Below are 17,315 nucleotides of genomic sequence, written 5' to 3'. Positions count from 1 at the left end.
ACTGCCATCCCCTCTTGCCAACCCCCCAAAAAAGCTCAACAACTGTGCCAAGCTCCCCCCAGAAAACACACGCTCCTCCTCCCTCCAATGACAATGGGTAGACCACTGACAGTTATTTTATATTTGTATACTTGGAGTAGATCGCAGTCTCTTGGGAGTTGGACGTTCCTGATCTAATCTAAGCCCCTGCAATGCAGCAATCTTTCGCGCAACGTGGGACTCGAACCCACGACCCTGAGATTAAGTCTCTTCCTCTACCAACTGAGCCATCCTTCAGACAATAATAACACAAATAAAGCATAGTAATGTGTTTGCATAAGGATTCATTTAAAAACATTTTGCATGCGTTATCTCAGCAATTCTTTTAAAGTTAGTGAGGGCAGGTGAATGGGGCTCAGGCAACATCCTGTCGTCTCATGGGAGAATTGGTTCTGATCACTCTGGCCTTTAATTTCTTAGGCCATCTTGGAGTTCCATCCTCATCTTTGCTGCTCCTTTCTTTTTAGGGGCTTGATTATTTGCACAAGAAAGGCAAAATGCACCGGGATATTAAGGTAGGTGATTCCTGAATGGAGCTCTTTCTCAAGTTAAAGAAAGGGGGGGGGGTTGTTGGTGAGTGACCGTAAACTTAAGGTTTTATTTTCATTTTTCAGGGTGCAAATATTCTGCTGACAGACCATGGGGACATCAAGCTGGGTAAGTTTGCTTGCTCTCCTTGACTTCCTCGAGAGAGTAAAGACATGTGTAACATTTGCAGAGCAGCGGAGACCGTCTGGGAGGCATCTTTGCTTCAGGCAGTGCAAATGTACCTTCTCTGCATGCCACAGAAGCCAGATGTGGGTGGGACTGATTGGCTAGCTCCTGTGCCCTCTCCAACCCCTAAAGCGATTGTGGAGATGTTGTTTTTAATTCAATCTCCAGTTTCACCCACTCATCTGCCCCTTCCAATTTGAGGTGGAGCTTGGGAGCCAAGGAGTGAGGCCACTGTGGCTGGCACTAATACAGATTTGGCACACATGCCTCTCGTCACCCTCCCCAACCCTTCCCAAGAGGGCCTACTTACAGCCTTTTCCTTGGTCTGCGTGAAATGGAATTCCAGCTTCTAGAAAAACATCTTCCACTCTTTCTCCCGCAGCTGACTTTGGCGTCGCGGCGAAAATAACGGCCACCATCGCAAAGAGGAAGTCGTTTATCGGCACCCCTTACTGGTAATAAATTCCTTGGGATTATTCAAACAAGGGCCTGTGATGCTGAGCCAGGGTTTCTGGACTGTGCTATGAGGATGCAGAAAGAGGAGTTGAGGATGCAGTGAGTTGGCAGAAACAGACTCAAAGCTATTGAGCTCTTTTCTGACTTGGTTGGCTGGGCAATCTTCTGGGAATCACCTCTTCCTCTGCTGCTGAATACCTTCTGCTGATTCACTTTAAGGCAGAGGTGGGGACCAAATGCAGCTTTCCACTCCTCTGTTTTGGCCCTTGAGACCCTTCCCAGGCCACAGCCCCTCCTCCCCACAACTCCCTCCTTGGAGTGCCTTTGCCAGGCTGGAATCAGTCTTTGAACTATGGGAATGCTACTTGCTTGACAAGATGGAGGGGTGTGTGTGTGTGCGTGTGTGTGTGCGTGTGTGTAGCATGGCTGGAGTGTGACCTTAACAGTTGAATCTATTGCTCTGTCCACTCTTGCATCTTGCCCCATCCACAACTGGCATGTGACACCCCCCAAAAAAAGTTGTCCATGAGGGAATGTGACCCTCAGGCTAGACCCTCAGACCCTCTGCTTTAACAGCCCATACAAGGTGTCTGCACATGTGAGACAGAAGCACACAGATCTCGGCTGCAACAACTTTCAGAAATTGGAAGGTGGATACACCTTGGGTTCCTGATTTACATATTACACTGTTCACAGGAATAGGCAGCTTTTGTCAGTCAAGGAAGCAACCTCTGGCTGAACATGGAAGTAGCCCAGATGAGCAACTTGTGAAATGCAGGTTGTCATGTACAGCTCACTTTCCCCCCCAAAGAGTTATATATTTCCTGCCTTTTACTTTGTTCATTCTGCAAAACTTCTTAGCTTCCTAGTCCTTATGGTGGCAGAGGCAAGGCTGAATTGGTAAAGTTTGCAAGTGCGCCCTCAATAAAATAATAAAATAAAATAAACCATCTGATCTTGCAGTCAGTTGCGCACAAATTGAGGATGGGTGCACCAGGTCTCTCAGCTGGGCTAATGGTCAAGTCTTCCTTGAAGGAACTGTTCTGAGAAGTGGCTCAGCATTCTCAGAACTGCAGTCCCCAAACGTCCTAAAGGGAGGCACCAACAGCTCGATCAGTATAGCTTAATGCTGCCGGCTTACCAAAAGCTCCACAAACCTGGTGGGGTATGTAGGATCCCCTCCCCGCTCCACCCTAGGACTCCTAGAGCAGTGTTTTTCAACCTTTTTTGGGCAAAGGCACACTTGTTTCATGAAAAAAATCACGAGGCACACCACCATTAGAAAATGTTAAAAAAATTAACTCTGTGCCTATATTGACTATATATAAAGTAATTCTCTTGAATAGGAATCAAATAAACACAAAGAAAGTATTTTATAATTACTTTATTATGAAATAGTAAGTAAACAGAAATATGAAAAATTATAAAATACTTTATTCAGTGTGCAACCAGGGCCTGTTTGGCTGAACACAAAGCTGATATTCTGGCTGGAATTTTTCCCACGGCACACCAGGCAACATCTCGCGGCACACTAGTGTGCCGCGGAACAGTGGTTGAAAAACACTGTCCTAGAGGTCCACCAGCTGGAGCCAAGCACAAATGAGTGACTTACAAAGGTCAGACAGACATACACTGCGATTTAAGGAAGAGGTGGGAGTTACTACTTCTTATTATTATCATTATCATTATCCTTATTTTATTTATACTCTGCCTATCTGGCTGGGTTGCCCCAGCCACTTTGGGCAGCTGTTGTTAAACAGTTTGGAGACAAAAAATGCCTGGTGATCTATTGCAAAAATGATCCACAAAGCACTCCCTGTCTGCCTTCTTCCCGCACCGCAATCAGCCTCCTCCTTTTGCTGTCTCTCCCAAGTCTGCAGGACCAGGGGGCATGTCTGGCACCTGGTAGACAGCAGCATGTTTCTATCAGGCTCCAGTTCTCCAGCCTTCTTTGTCTAGCCCTTAGGACTCTCCCCAGGCCTGCCTCCCCAGGCTACCCTACTCTTTCCAGGGTATGTGCCCTCATTGCTTCTCCTTAAGGGACTGCAGTAATACCTCTTGCTTGCTTTGGTGGGTGGGGAGGTTGCGTGTGACAGTGTGTGTGTGTGTGTGTGTGTGTAGAAACCTCTGATTTCTGCATAACTGGGAATGCCACCTTCTGTGCAAATGAAAGAGCTGCATCCAGCGGCCCACCTGCTTAACAAATACAAATACCTTCATTGGCATTATGAATTCAAACATTTCAAAACACTAGGGTAAATTAAAAAGGGACAGGGGTGAGGCTGTTGAGGATCACAAGGTACTCGATCGAGAGCCAGTGTGGTGTAGTGGTTAAGAGCAGTAGACTCGTAATCTGGTGAACCGGGTTCGCACCTCCGCTCCTCCGCATGCAGCTGCTGGGTGACCTTGGGCTAGTCACACATCTCTGAAGTCTCTCAGCCCCACTCACCTCACAGAGTGTTTGTTGTGGGGGAGGAAGGGAAAGGAGAATGTTAGCCACTTTGAGACTCCTTCGGGTAGTGATAAAGCGGGATATCAAATCCAAACTCTTCTGCTTCACCTTGTCTATTCCCTAGAGGGATGATTAATTAAGAACCCTTTCGGGTATGATGCATTATGCCTCTGGCTCTGCCTAGCCCTGGCATGCAGCCTTCAGAAGGTTGCCCACGAGAAGATGTGCCCCTCGGGCTGCGAAAGGTTCCCCACGCCTGGGCTGCAAGCACAGGAGGGGCATTTGGATTCAGTGGGCTAAATCAAAAGCAGCAAGGGGAGGTGGGGGGGGGAGTCTTGGCTCTTCCTGCCGCCTGACAGCGTTTTTATCTCTCTCTTCCCCCCCCCCCCGAAGGATGGCTCCGGAAGTTGCAGCTGTAGAAAAGAACGGCGGCTACAACCAACTGTGCGACATCTGGGCGGTGGGCATCACAGCCATTGAGCTTGGAGAGCTGCAGCCGCCCATGTTTGATCTTCATCCAATGAGGTCTGTGGACAGGAAGGGCTCCTCTCCTCCACTCTCTCTGGCCCTGAAGAAAAAGGGTAAAGGGACCCCTGACCATTAGGTCCAGTCGTGTCCGACTCTGGGGTTGCGGCGCTCATCTCACTTTACTGGCCGAGGGAGCCGGTGTACAGCTTCCAGTTCATGTGGCAAACCAGAGCAGCACACAGAAATGCCGTTTACCTTCCCGCCGGAGCGGTACCTATTTATCTACTTGCACTGGTGTGCTTTTGAACTGCTAGGCTGGCAGGAGCAGGGACCGAGCAACGGGAGCTCACCCCGTTGCAGGGATTTGAACCGCCAACATTCTGATCAGCAAGCCCTAGGCTCTGTGGTTTAACCCACAGTGCCACCCGCATCCTTGCCCTGAAGTAGACGAGTATTAAAAAGAACTCTTAGTATCTGAGAGCTGGAAGGGACCGTAAAGGTCATTTGTTCCAACCCCCTTGCCAAGGCAGGGAACCCAACAGTCCAGCATCCTCGGGGGGGGGGGTCCTCCCTTCTGCCTCTGCTACAGAACCTTTGGCTGGAGAAAGAGGAGAACCTCCCATCTAAAATAATTTTAGTGCTCTGTAATTTGCTTTTACTGACCTATGCCCCCCCCCCAAAAAATGCCTAGTTCTTTAATTGACAGTTAACACAGTTGGTGTTATTTTAGATTTTCTATGTTGGTATTTTTTAATTGGTATTTTTCTACATTTTTAGATGGTTGCTGATACTGTGTTTGCGCGATACTGTGAGCTTCCTTGAGTGGGCTGTGCCCCGAAAGGCAGCTCACCAATAAATGAATAAAGCCTGACCCGCCTGACTGTTCCACCATCAATTCGGTGTGTGCAATCAGGAGGTGCTTCCTAATCTTTAGGGGTGTTGTGGACTGCAGATCCCATCATCCCCAGCCAGCAGAGCCCAACGGTCAGGAAAGATGGGAATTGTAGTCCAAACCACCTGGCACGCGCCATTTGGTCTACTTCAGTCAAAAACCCCTTTCTTCCCTTACAAATCCTTTCCTTCAGGTAGGTAGCTGTGTTGGTCTGACACAGTCAAAATAAATAAATAAATAAATAAATTTAAAAACCAACTAAGTTTGTTCAGGGTATAAGCTTTCGTGTGCATGCACGGTATCTGAAGAGGTGTGCATGCACATGAAAGCTTATACCCAGAACAAATTTAGTTGGTCTCTAAGGTGCTACTGGACAATTTTTTTATTTATTTCGAATCCTTTCCATGTACAGCTTTGTTCTGCACGCCTGACGAGGTGGTTTCCTTGTATTTCAGGGCCTTGTTCCTAATGTCCAAAAGCAACTTTCAGCCTCCAAAGCTAAAGGAAAAAACAAAATGGTAAGTCTGGGAGTGCCTTTTTCATTATTTATTTTTGCGGTGGTCTCGCCCTTGATGGTTTGTGTCTAGTTCCTTTCCATACCAATAGGGCCACCCTTTGGCTGGTGATGGTGACCCCTGAAGGTGGCTGAAAGAGATGTTCCCCAAAAATAAGCCATACCCCGAAAATAAGCCACAGTGACGTGGTACCTCCCATTAAAACAGCCCGGGGAGGCGTGGCTATGCAGCGTACCGATGAGACACGGTTAAAATAAGACATCCCCTGAAAATAAGCCATACTGTGTTTTTTGAGCAAAAAAATATATAAGACGGTGTCTTATTTTAGGAGAAACACGGTATTGACTGGTAGCCCCTCAAATCGGCCCTCCCTCCACTCTAGTCATGGGACAGTACAATCCTTTGATGGTTGCCTTTTTTTTAACCAAAAGGCTCCTCACTGGATCATTTTGGACACCCCCCTGCAGTTCTTTTAGGGTATATGCAAAAGTTGCCTCGGTCCAGTATACCTGAAGGAGCGTCTCCACCCCCATCGTTTGCCCGGACACCGAGGTCCAGCCCCGAGGGCCTTCTGGCGGTTGCCTCGCTGCGAGAAGCCAAGTTACAGGGAACTAGGCAGAGGGCCTTCTCGGTAGTGGCACCCGCCCTGTGGAACGCCCTCCCATCAGATGTCACGGAAATAAACTACTATCTGACTTTTAGGAGACATCTGAAAGCAGCTCTGTTTAGGGAAGCTTATAATGTTTAATAGTTCCAGTTACAGGTGGGTAGCCGTGTTGGTCTGCCATAGTCAAAACAAAATAGAAAATTCTTTCCAGTAGCACCTTAGAGACCAACTGAGTTTGTTCTTGGTATGAGCTTTCATGTGCATGCACACTTCTTCAGATACCTGAAGAAGTGTGCATCTGAAGGCTGCAGGTATCTGAAGAAGTATCAGGTATCTGAATAGGCTGCAGGTATCTGAAGAAGTGTGCCTGCACACAAAAGCTCATACCAAGAACAAACTCAGTTGGTCTCTAAAATGTTTAATAGATTATTGTATTTTAACATTCTGTTGGAAGCCACCCAGAGTGGCTGGGGAAACCCAACCAGATGGGTGGGGTATAAATAAATTATTATTATTATTATTATTATTATTATTATTATTATTATTATTATTATTATTTATTCAGCTGGGCATATCCACCTTTCCTTTGTGCCTGAGCAGGCAGAGGGATAGGCAAGAGTGGAAGTGTTCTCAGCTGACCGTGCCCCATCCTCCAGCATACGGCTGGAAGTGCGATTAAGGGGTGAGGGAAAGGGTTTTAGACCAGACGTTTCTGCTTTCTCGCAGGCTTCCCTCTGCCTCTGCTCAGTCTCCGTTTTTGAGAAGTGATATTTCTCTAGAAAGCAATTTCTGAAGTTAGGTTACCTTTCCCTCCGGGAGGTTGGTCTGCCCGACATTTCATTTGCCTCCCCCTTAGGTGAGCTGCAGCATCGCCCTACTGTGTCGCCTCCCCTCCTTGCCTGCGTGTGTTTTTCTAATAGGCTGCAGTTCAGTTGTGATCTCCATGTTAGCCATATTTTCCAGCACCCAGACAGTCAAACCACATTCTTTTGCTACAGATGTTTTTGCCGTTTGCACAACAGTTGCACTGGCCTTCTGTTCTACCCTTCCCCTTTTTGGCAAAAAAATGTAGTTAAAAAAAACAAAACAAAACAAAACCCAGACAGTTGGGGGGGTGGGAGGAACGAACTTGAACTTTTTTCTTAATGCTGCAGCAATACAATGGCCAGTGCAGATGGAAGGGGAATGCATAAGACTTAAGAAGAGGTTGGTTCCGACCAAAGGCCCGTGCAGTCATAGAATCATCTAGTCCAACCACCTGCAATGCAGAAATCACAGCTAAAGAATCCCTGACAGATGGCCATCTAACCTTTGCTTTATAAACCTCCAAGGAAGGAGAGTCCCCACCTCCTGAAGGAGTCCATTCCACTATCAAACAGCTCTTGCTCTCAGAAAGTTCTTTCTAATGTTTAGTAGGAATCTCTTTTCTTGTAATTTGAATCCATTGGTTCGTGTCTTCCCCTCTGGAGCAGCAGAAAACAAGCGTGCAATGCAGAGTGTCTCGCCAGAGTGGTGCATGCTCTAGTTATCTCCCGCTTGGACTACTGCAATGCGCTCTACGTGGGGCTACCTTTGAAGGTGACCTGGAAACTAAAACTAATCCAGTATGCGGCAGCTAGACTGGGGACTGGAAGCGGCCGCCGAGACCACATAACACCGGTCCTGAGAGATCTACATTGGCTCCCAGTACGTTTCTGAGCACATTTCAAAGTGTTGGTGCTGACCTTGAAAGCCCTAAACGGCCTCGGTCCTGTACACCTGAAGGAGCGTCTCCACCCCCATCGTTCAGCCCGGACACTGAGGTCCAGCGCCAAGGGCCTTCTGGCGGTTCCCTCACTGCAAGAAGCAAAGCTACAGGGAACCAGGCAGAGGGCCTTCTCAGTAGGGGCGCCCACCCTGTGGAACACTCTCCCATCAGAGGTCAAAGAGATAAACAACTACCTGACATTTAGAAAATACCTGAAGGCAGCCCTGTTTAGGGAAGTTTTTAATCTGTGACTTTTTAATATATTTTAATATTTGTTGGAAGAGTGGGCAGGGTACAAATAATAAATTATTATTATTATTATTATTATTATTATTATTATTATTATCATCTTCCCTTCGACAGCAATTTGGACAGCTCAACATTTGCAATGTTGAATTCCACCCTCTATTTCAGATAGAGATGATATAATCTTTTGCACTCGCCTCCAAATGATGAATCAACCTCTAATAACTGAAATTAAAACGAGTACAGCTATGAGTTATCCATGGACCTCTTACTGATTCCTCTTAAGCTACGTAAAGGAGATAATACTTCCAGATGATGGTTGAAACAGTACCTTAAAAGGTAGCCCCACGTAGAGCACTTTGTAGTAGTCCAAGCAGGAGATAACTAGAGCATGCAGCACTATGGTGAGACAGTCTGCGGGCAGGTAGGGTCCCAGCCTGCGTACCGGACGGAGCAATGCAGGGATGGTCTGTGGATGAAGGGCAGCGTACAAATTCAATAAATAATAACAATTCAGAAATTGGGTTACAGGTAGGTAGCTGTGTTGGTCTGCCATAGTCAAAACAAAATGAAAAATTAAAAAATTCCTTCCAGTACCACCTTAGTGACCAACTAAGCTTGTTCTTGGTATGAGCTTTCGTGTGCTGGTATCTGAAGAAGCGTGCATGCACACGAAAGCTCATACCAAGAACAAACTTAGTTGGTCTCTAAGGTGCTACTGGAAGGAATTTTTTAATTTTTCATTTTGTTCAGAAATTGGGATTCTTCATACATTATATCAGCCTTTCTGAACCTGATGCCTTCCAGATGTTCTGAACTACAAGGCCCGGTAGCTTTGCCAGTTTGTCAAGGAAGATTGGGGTAGTAGTAGTCCAGAGCATCTGGAAGACGCCAGGTTGGGGAAGGCTGCATTTATAGGAATGGTGAGGTACAAGATGCAGCCCAGCCGCAGCTGCTCTTTATGTTGAACTTTGCTTAAGAATGCTTAGTTTATTGCTGACTTTCCTTTGAATATATGCTTATTTGTGTCATTTATATTTTGCATTATTATATTCATTTTCTTATTTTGCAATGGTTGCCCATTATAAAAAAAAACTTTAATAATGCAGAATCTGAACGTCTTTTAACCACCATGCAGACCCATCACATACAATAAAAGCTGCATCTCTCTCCCCCCCACCTCTCTCTCTGTCTGTCTGTCTGTCTTTTAGGTCACCAACATTTCACAGTTTTGTGAAAGTAGCACTTACAAAAAACCCAAAGAAGAGGCCAGCGGCTGATAAACTTCTTACTGTAAGCCTGTTTTCTTTCTTTTTTGAGAGATGAGAGTAAAATCTCATCCCCGCTAGTGGAGTAAATGTTCTGGCTTTCAGGGTGCACTCAAAAGGCCTTGCATACTTCTTTCTTAAATGCTGTAAGGCGTGATGAATATCGAAAACTTCCCAGGCATGTAAAAAAAGCCTCTTGTTTTTACAAAAAAAGGCCTCTGTGTTAAGATTGTGCTGAGATAATTCTCTCCCCCCCCCCACTACATTAATCACGTTTTTTAAGTGTCTAAAAGACTTTAAGCTAACAGGCAGACAGACACTAAAAATCCCCAAATTGACCTCTAGTGCAGAGGCTGTCAGAAAAGTGAAGAATTGGGAGGTTTTGCCTTGTTTGGATGGAAGGCTAAACCATGCTGCATGCCCTGGACCAGCACTTCTTAAACTTCTGTTTCACTGCAGGCTGCTGTTCCGGTTGGCATGTCTTTTGGGGACTGCCACATTTTCCTGCCTTACACTTGCCACACGGAGACAGTGCTTGAAAGCCTTTTGATATGAAGCTCAGCCTCCTGCGTTTGGTCTGTGCGGTGCTCACAATCCATGCAGGGGAGAAGCTTCAGAGGCAACCTCAGATTTCCACGCACATGGGAAGAGAAACCTTCCTTTGGGGCCTGACTCTGCAGCGAGTCTTGCAGCGCTGAAGAAGCAAGCTGCCTTTTCATTTAAGTTGTAACGTGCAAACTTCAGCCACATGTGATTGCTCCATTTATTTAGTCATTTATTTATTTTTAATTAAATTAGTTAGTTGCTTTCTCTCGCTCAAGGCAACTCCGAGCAACTTGCTAACAAACAAAAAGCCCAAATAGAAACATTAAAACAAAGGTGTAAAACAGACTAAAAACATAATAATTTTATTATTAAAACTAAAGAGGAGCCACTTCATTAATAATAATAATAATGGTAATAATAATAATAATAATAATAATAATAATAATAATAATAATAATATTTGTAAATTTATTTGTATTCTGCCCTCCCGAGCCAAAGCCGGGCTCAGAGCGGCTAACGACAAGTAAAAATATCACAGTGTACATAAAATCACACAGTCAATTAATTAAAATACATTCTAAAATCATTCTAAGAAAGGGCAGCCAGGGATGTCTATAAAACATTGTAAAAAGCTTAACCACAGTCATGAAATCAACATGTACCTCATACTTCTGGGATATTCTCTCAAAGAATAACTTTATTATTATTATTATTATTATTATACATTCATATACTGCCTTTCCTTCTAAGGAGCTCAGGGTGGTGTATGTGGTTCTCCTCTTCCCCATTTCATCCTCACAACAACCCTGTGAGGTAGGTTAGGCTGAGAGATGGCAACCGGCTCAAGGTCACCCAGTGAGCTTCATGGCTGAGTGGCGAGATTCGAACCCTGGTCTCCCAGGTCAGAGTCCATCACTCTAACCCCTACACCACACTGGCTCTCCTAAACACTTGAGGCGCAGCCTGGGGAAAGTTCCTGTTTGCACAGGCAGCTAGCAGATGAAGGACCATAGCTTCGTGGTAGGGCTTTGGCTTCTGTGCAGAAAGTCCCTGGTTCACTCCCCAGCTTCTCCAGGTAGCTGAAACCCTGAAGAGGCTCTGCTAGTCAGTGTAGACCAACCCTTGCCAACCTGGTACCCTCCACAGCTGGGCTGATTGGAGTCATGGTCCATCTGGAGGGCACCCGGTTAGCAAAGGCTGGCATAGACAAGCAAGTCCTGAACTCGCCCTCTCATTCATTCATTCATTCATTCTTTCATTGCGTGTATATTTTTAGCATACCTTTGTTGGGCAGCCTGGTCTCTCTCGGTCGCTGGCCGTTGAACTGTTGGACAAAGTGAGCAATCCCGACAACCCCCCTCATTATGCCGAGGCAGATGATGACGATTTTGAGGTGAGCGAGTCCCTCCTCTGGGCAGTTCCCTCGCCCTTAGGCCTCATTCTCCCTTGAAGTGGCGAGCCTGGGAGTCCTGCGTAGGTCTTCCTTGTGGGGAGGGTTAACATGCAGCCATATGGTTATGTGGGGCGCCCCTTTTCCCTTCGGTGGGCGATGAAGCCTTGCATGTGTCACAGCCTCTGACGTCTCCCTTTCTGACTCCTGCAGCCACACCCAGTTATTCGCCACACCATTCGCTCCACCAACCGGAATGTCAGAGCAGAGAGGACGGCGTCTGAAATCAATTGTGAGCTTCTCCTCTATTCTATTCTATTTTTTATTAGCAAAAACATACATCTATACATACACCGAATAAGACATAATGGGGAAAAACAACAACATGAAAACAAAGGACAAAACAAAAAACATTCATTAAAAATAAATAGAAACTGACCTTGCAGTATTTGTTCTTAGACTGATTTTGGTCTGCTCCCTGGGTTGCTCATGACGTAGTAGCTGTGTGCAAAAAATGCTAGCTCTGCCTCCTGACCTGTGTGCTTCCTCAGTCGTTCTGGACTTTCGGGAAGGTTCTGTGCTGCAGAAGAGCAACTGCTCTCCTCAAAATCCTTTGACAATGTGCGCTTGATCCGTGTTACTGCCTCAGCTTAAAATGGATTGATTGGTTGATTAAAATAAATAAATTTATATGCTGCTAAACCATAAAATCATACTGTAACTCACTCTACACGGGGCTGCCCTTGAAACTGACCCAGAAACTCCAGCGGGTGCAGAATGTTGTAGCGAGGCTCCTCACGGGGTCCTTGTCATATTCACCCAGTGCTTTACCAGCTGCACTTCCTCTCGGTAGAGTACCGGGTCAGGTTTAAGGTGCTGGTTTTGACCTTTAAAGCCCAATGCGGCCTAGAACCCTCGTACTTACAGGACCGCCTCTCCTGGTATGCCCTGCAGAGGACCCTAAGGCCCATGAATAATAATAGCTTAAGGGTCCCAGGCCCTAAAGAAGCCAGATTATCCTCCACCTGAGCCAGGGCTTTTTCAGTGATGGCTCCGACCTGGTGGAATGCTCTGTCCCACAAGACTAGGGCCCTGCAGGACTTGATCTCTTTCCGCAGGGCCTGTAAGACAGAGCTATTCCGCCTGGCCTTCAATTTGAATTAGCCTGATCCTCCATTCCCTTTCCCCTTCCCTTTTCCTATGAAGAAACCCTTCTGGGACCCCACATTTGAGCTCTTCCCTGGTCTCCTTGCTGGTCCTAGTAGGACCAACTTGGCCAGTTAGCCCTGATGATCACTTGATGTTTACTGAACTGGCTCCCCCCCCCCAAAAAATGACCCTGAATTTTTTTGAATTTTATTGACATGGATGCTACATTTATGTTGTATTTTATGCTGTTTTTAAGTCGTTTTAATCAATGTTTTATATTTGTTGTTAGCCGCCCTGAGCCCGGTTTTTCAATCGGGAAGGGCGGGGTATAAATAAAAAATTATTGTTATTATTATTTAAAATATATCAAAGTGCATCACAACATTAAAAAGATCAAAACCGTAAAAGAAGAGTGTAAAAGAACCCAAATCAATCCAAAAACAATTTAATAGCAAAAAATGAAAGAAAAAACTTTCAGGCGGCAGGAGCTTCCTTCCCCTCTGCTTTTGGGCCATGTGCCCACAATCTCAATTGTTTTATTTTAGTCTCCAGAAGAAATTGGTAGAGGATCCTTCCATGGTTAAAATCCTGTCTACGTTGCTTCTTCGCCTTCTTGCCTAACTTCTCTTGAAAGCATGCCGTTCCAGATGAAATAGTTGGTAGTGGATATTCCTCCAAGCAGACACACTCCTTGCTAGTTCCATTTTTGCAGGGGGGGTAGTTCTTGGAATCGCAGCCCCTCATAAAGGGTAGCGTTTCAGAAGAGAGTGTTAATTAGAGGAAGTACTATTTAATTGTCCGATAATAAAACTTTTTAATGGGCTCTTCTCAGCCACTTTGAGTCCCTGTCAGGGAAGAAGGTGGGGTATAATTAAATATATCACCATCATCTAAGTGGCTTAAATTAATAAATCCGGAACATTTTGCTATGCCGGGGGACATTGCAGTTGAGAAAAAAAAGCCTTGTAAAAGTTTTTTTTTTATAAAGTTGTAAATGTCTCATGTCTTGCAGTTGACAAGCTGCAGTTTGAACCACCGCTAAGGAAAGAAACGGAAGCGCGAGATGAAGTGGTACGGATTTGTTTTATTTTTATTTTTTACTTAGTATTTATTTCTACCACTTCACATCTCTACAGAAATCTCTAGATGAATTCACCACATGCTACATGCTACATGCACACACACGTCCCCCAGGGCTGTGCAGAACGCAGATTGGGATCTACTGGTAGATCCCTGGGTGATCTGCAATAGATTGGCCAAAGGGTTTCTGGCTCCCAGTTTTAAGAAGAGCAACAGCAAAGGAGCCTTTCCCACCTGTGCTCAGCTGATGAAATGAAAAAGTTGACCAGGAATTTGCCACCTGCGTGGAAGAACTGGGAGGTCACTTCATTTTCAGTACTGCTCAGGATGAACTCGGAGGCACTCTTGTTCTTTAATTCTAGTTGTATGTCTTTTGTACTTGGCTCTGATTGGTGGATTTTGGGCTCCTAGTTAAAAAAATAAAACTAATGTAGATCCAGCCAGTCTGAAGTCTGCCCACCCCGATGTATCATGTCGAAAAGTCTTGGCAGATCACATAATAAGTTAATGCCAGTTTGCCCAAAGTGCCATGTGAGGTGGAGGGTCTTTGCTTAGCTCCCATGGTTGTCTCTGTGCTCAAGTTGAAGCAGCTGGGGGTCCAGCACTTCGAAAGGCGGATGACACCCTCCATTTCCATCGCCACCCCTACCAGGCCTCTCCCCCCACATTGGGCTGGGCACCAGCACAGGTCTTCTCATTCACCTCCTGTGCTGGAGCCGATTCTGGCTTTCAAAGGCCAGGTGCATATTTCAGTGTAAATAAGTATAAAAATAACGAAGACTTCAGGGCTCCTAGTTTGAAGTGACACCAATGATAGCCTCAAGCCCACCCGTGGCCTTTGGCCATGCGACCGTTGAGGCCTGGCGTTGGGCTGGTCCCCAGTCTGTGCCAGGCCTTTCCAGAAGCAGAACCGAGCCAGATCCAGAAAACGCTACGCCTGAACCAGAGCCGGGGAATAGGGCCTGAATTCGGATTGTATTAGAGTGGGGTGCCCTCTTTGGATGTTAGCTGGAGACATTGCTTAGCTGAACGTTTCCCCCTCTGCAGGTGGTGGCAGCGGGCGCACACTTCGCTTCACACTGGAATCCTTTTGTTGATGGCGGAAGCTGCGCCAAGTAAGTATGCCTGGCTCCATCGTGAATAAATGACCCACACTGTGTATTTCAAGGTTGCCACCCACTTGGAAGGAAAAAAAGGGAGCGGGGAGCAGGACGATCTGGGCCTTTTAAAAATGTTTTTACTGAGGGATTTTCCATAAGTAAGAAAAGTACCTTTCGTGTCTCTGTTTTTAAATCGTAGAATCCTTCATACAAATCCATTGCAGTCCGTTTGAGACATTTTTGTTGCAGGTAATGTGGGGGTGAGGGGGAAAGAGAGGAGAGAGAATAAAGAGTGTATGGGTGGAGTTTCTTTGTCAGCATCATGTGGGTAGGTGTCCTATTTTTGCTGGTGGAGCAAGAGGTCAGCGGGACCAGGGTGTGGTTGGTTGCAGCTAATTGATTGCAGTGTGTTGTGTTTTTTTGGGGGGGGGGGAATTGCTGGATTAAGTTAGCCATATTGATTTGTATGTTGTTGGGGGGATCAGTCATTGTCTTGTTGGGCTGTGTGTGTGATAAAGGAGAGCCACACGGGGGTGAAGGCATCCTCCTTTGTCCCTGTGATAGTTTCAGTCAGTTAGTTAGGGCAGTTTCCTGTAGAGTTTGGTACCAGTGGTCCATATCTGGTTACGACGCTCCTAGCTGCTCAGAGTAAGTGACATTCATTCTTTGTCAGTTAGAAACTTTATTTGCATTAGCCAATGGCCATAGCAACAATAAACATTACAATATACACAGAAGAAAGGAAATTTAGTATGAAAGCACAGTTTAGGGTCCTGAATCAACCGTCAGATAGTGACCCTTATTCTGATTGCCCCTGCTAAGAACCTAGCAACCTTGGCTGTTATCTGCTCCGTTTGGTCTGTGGCAGTGGTTGAGCGCCCTGGGGTGGTCAGTACGAGTGGGGTGATGGTCTCGTTCCTCCCGTCTTTGTAGAGAGTTCAAGACAGGAGGACGTGAGCCACTGTTGCGGTGCTACCGTCTCCACAGGGGCAAAGGCGTTTCTCATGCGGGATCTTTTGGAATCGGCCCTCAAGTACAGCAGATGGCAAAACGTTCAGTCTTGCGAGTGTGAAAGCACGTCTGTATTTTGGGATAGCCAGTTTGTGCAGGTATGGAGCCAGAGAATCAAAACGGGAAGGTGGAAATTGATCACACCATGGGCAGAATTTCCTTATAGTGGCCAGATTGTTCTGATGCTCGGTATCTTTTAGACGGTTTGCTTTGGTTAGGCCCACAGTTGGGCCCTTTGTCAAGTGAGTTTGTGTTCTTGGGCAGATGTGGCCTTTGTGGGCCTGCCGAGATGCAGGTGGAAGGCTTTGCTCTCACTGGACTCAGTTGGCAGCATGACATGGCGACCCTCTGCCATTTCCTTGCCTCTCCCATCTGTGCACATAGGAGGTGAGTGTGAACGCGCATGAGTCTCACTGCACCCTGACCATCATGCTGCTCCAGACCAGCTTTGTGGTGTGGTCAGCTTTCTGAGAGCTTCACCCAAGCCATATCTTGGTGTGTGGAGAAAGGGTAGGGGAATCAATCAGCCCGTGCTGTAGCTTAGGTGTGGCTGTGCCCCCCCCCCCAAATTGCCTAATCTGGGGTCTGTGTGATTTCTGATGGGTGGGACAACAGGGGGAATGAACATTTGAAATAAGCAACTCCCATTGCCTCAAGGTAATGAGCTGGTAGTCTTTGGGTTCTGTTAAGTTTGGCTGCAGAATCTTTAGACTGGATCACTGGGCAGAATGTGGCCGGGGAGGTTCTGCGGCACAAGGCCTGTTTTGCGGCGGATGGAGCCCCTCTGTTCATGTTGTGTGTTTGTGCAGAGGAGTGCCGTATGCATTTCCTGCCTCAGGCACGCTTAGTGCAGCTGCTCCGGAGTTTATTGAGACAACAGCTGCCCATCTCAGCTTTCTCCCAACCTGGTACCCTCCAGATGTTTTGGACTTCAATTCCCGCTCGGCCCAGCCAGCACAGCTGATGGGAGATATTGTCTGGAACATCTGTAGGGCACTGGGTTGGGGAAGGCCAGGCCATCCCATGACTGCTTCTGTGATTTTAAATCCCTTAGAACAAGTCTGGCACTAAAAAAAAAAAACCTGACATAAGCAACTTCGTGGTATTTCATTCCTGTGTCTCTATGCAGCCGCAAAGACCAGCAAATGTCTTTTGCAAGCCAGGATTCCCCCAGGTTACCATAAGGAAACCTCGAGCGCCACAAGTTGCTTGTGCCGGAATGTGAAGCAGCCCATGGAGGCGAAATACCTTTGCCTTAAAAGGCCTTCTCTGCTCTGGCTCCCTTGGCCGTACAGCACAACTTGTGTTGCTTTTGGGGGAGCTGTTCCCTGAACGCCTTCCTCTTCCTCCTCCTGGTAAAGGCCTGCTCTCCTTTGGCCGGCCGGCCGGCTGTGCAGCTGTTTCCACAATCACTCACTAAGCACCATTAATGTACATGGCACTTCTTAGGTAGCAACCCCCCCCCCGGCCCTCCGCTGCTGTTGTAGGAGGAGAAAGAAGCCAGGCTCCCCGCCACAAGCACCTTCGGGTTTAATTTTTTTACCATGGGGTAGGCAGCAACAGGAACGACTGCGCTGGGGGGAGAGAAAGGACAAATGTGAACAAATGCATTCCTATGTGCTTGGGCTTCTTTTC

At 46.6% G+C, this 17,315-nt stretch overlaps 1 protein-coding gene across 3 annotated transcripts in view; it reads left to right on the top strand.

Moving 5' to 3' along the window:
* MAP4K5 (mitogen-activated protein kinase kinase kinase kinase 5) overlaps window positions 1-17,315 on the top strand; it is a 95,493-nt gene that overhangs the window by 47,499 nt on the left and 30,679 nt on the right. For all 3 annotated transcript variants that reach the window (XM_033160813.1, XM_033160731.1, XM_033160893.1), the window contains exons 6-15: window positions 507-554; window positions 654-696; window positions 1,136-1,208; window positions 4,055-4,186; window positions 5,477-5,539; window positions 9,348-9,429; window positions 11,227-11,343; window positions 11,554-11,632; window positions 13,502-13,560; window positions 14,617-14,684. In XM_033160813.1, coding sequence (XP_033016704.1) covers window positions 507-554; window positions 654-696; window positions 1,136-1,208; window positions 4,055-4,186; window positions 5,477-5,539; window positions 9,348-9,429; window positions 11,227-11,343; window positions 11,554-11,632; window positions 13,502-13,560; window positions 14,617-14,684 — 764 coding nt within the window. The remainder of the gene's footprint in view (window positions 1-506; window positions 555-653; window positions 697-1,135; window positions 1,209-4,054; window positions 4,187-5,476; window positions 5,540-9,347; window positions 9,430-11,226; window positions 11,344-11,553; window positions 11,633-13,501; window positions 13,561-14,616; window positions 14,685-17,315) is intronic.

This window comes from Lacerta agilis, chromosome 1, assembly GCF_009819535.1.
Source record: "Lacerta agilis isolate rLacAgi1 chromosome 1, rLacAgi1.pri, whole genome shotgun sequence".
Lineage (NCBI taxonomy): Eukaryota > Metazoa > Chordata > Lepidosauria > Squamata > Lacertidae > Lacerta > Lacerta agilis.
Note: the sequence above shows the minus strand (reverse complement) of the source record. Positions and strands in the feature narration are given on the sequence as shown.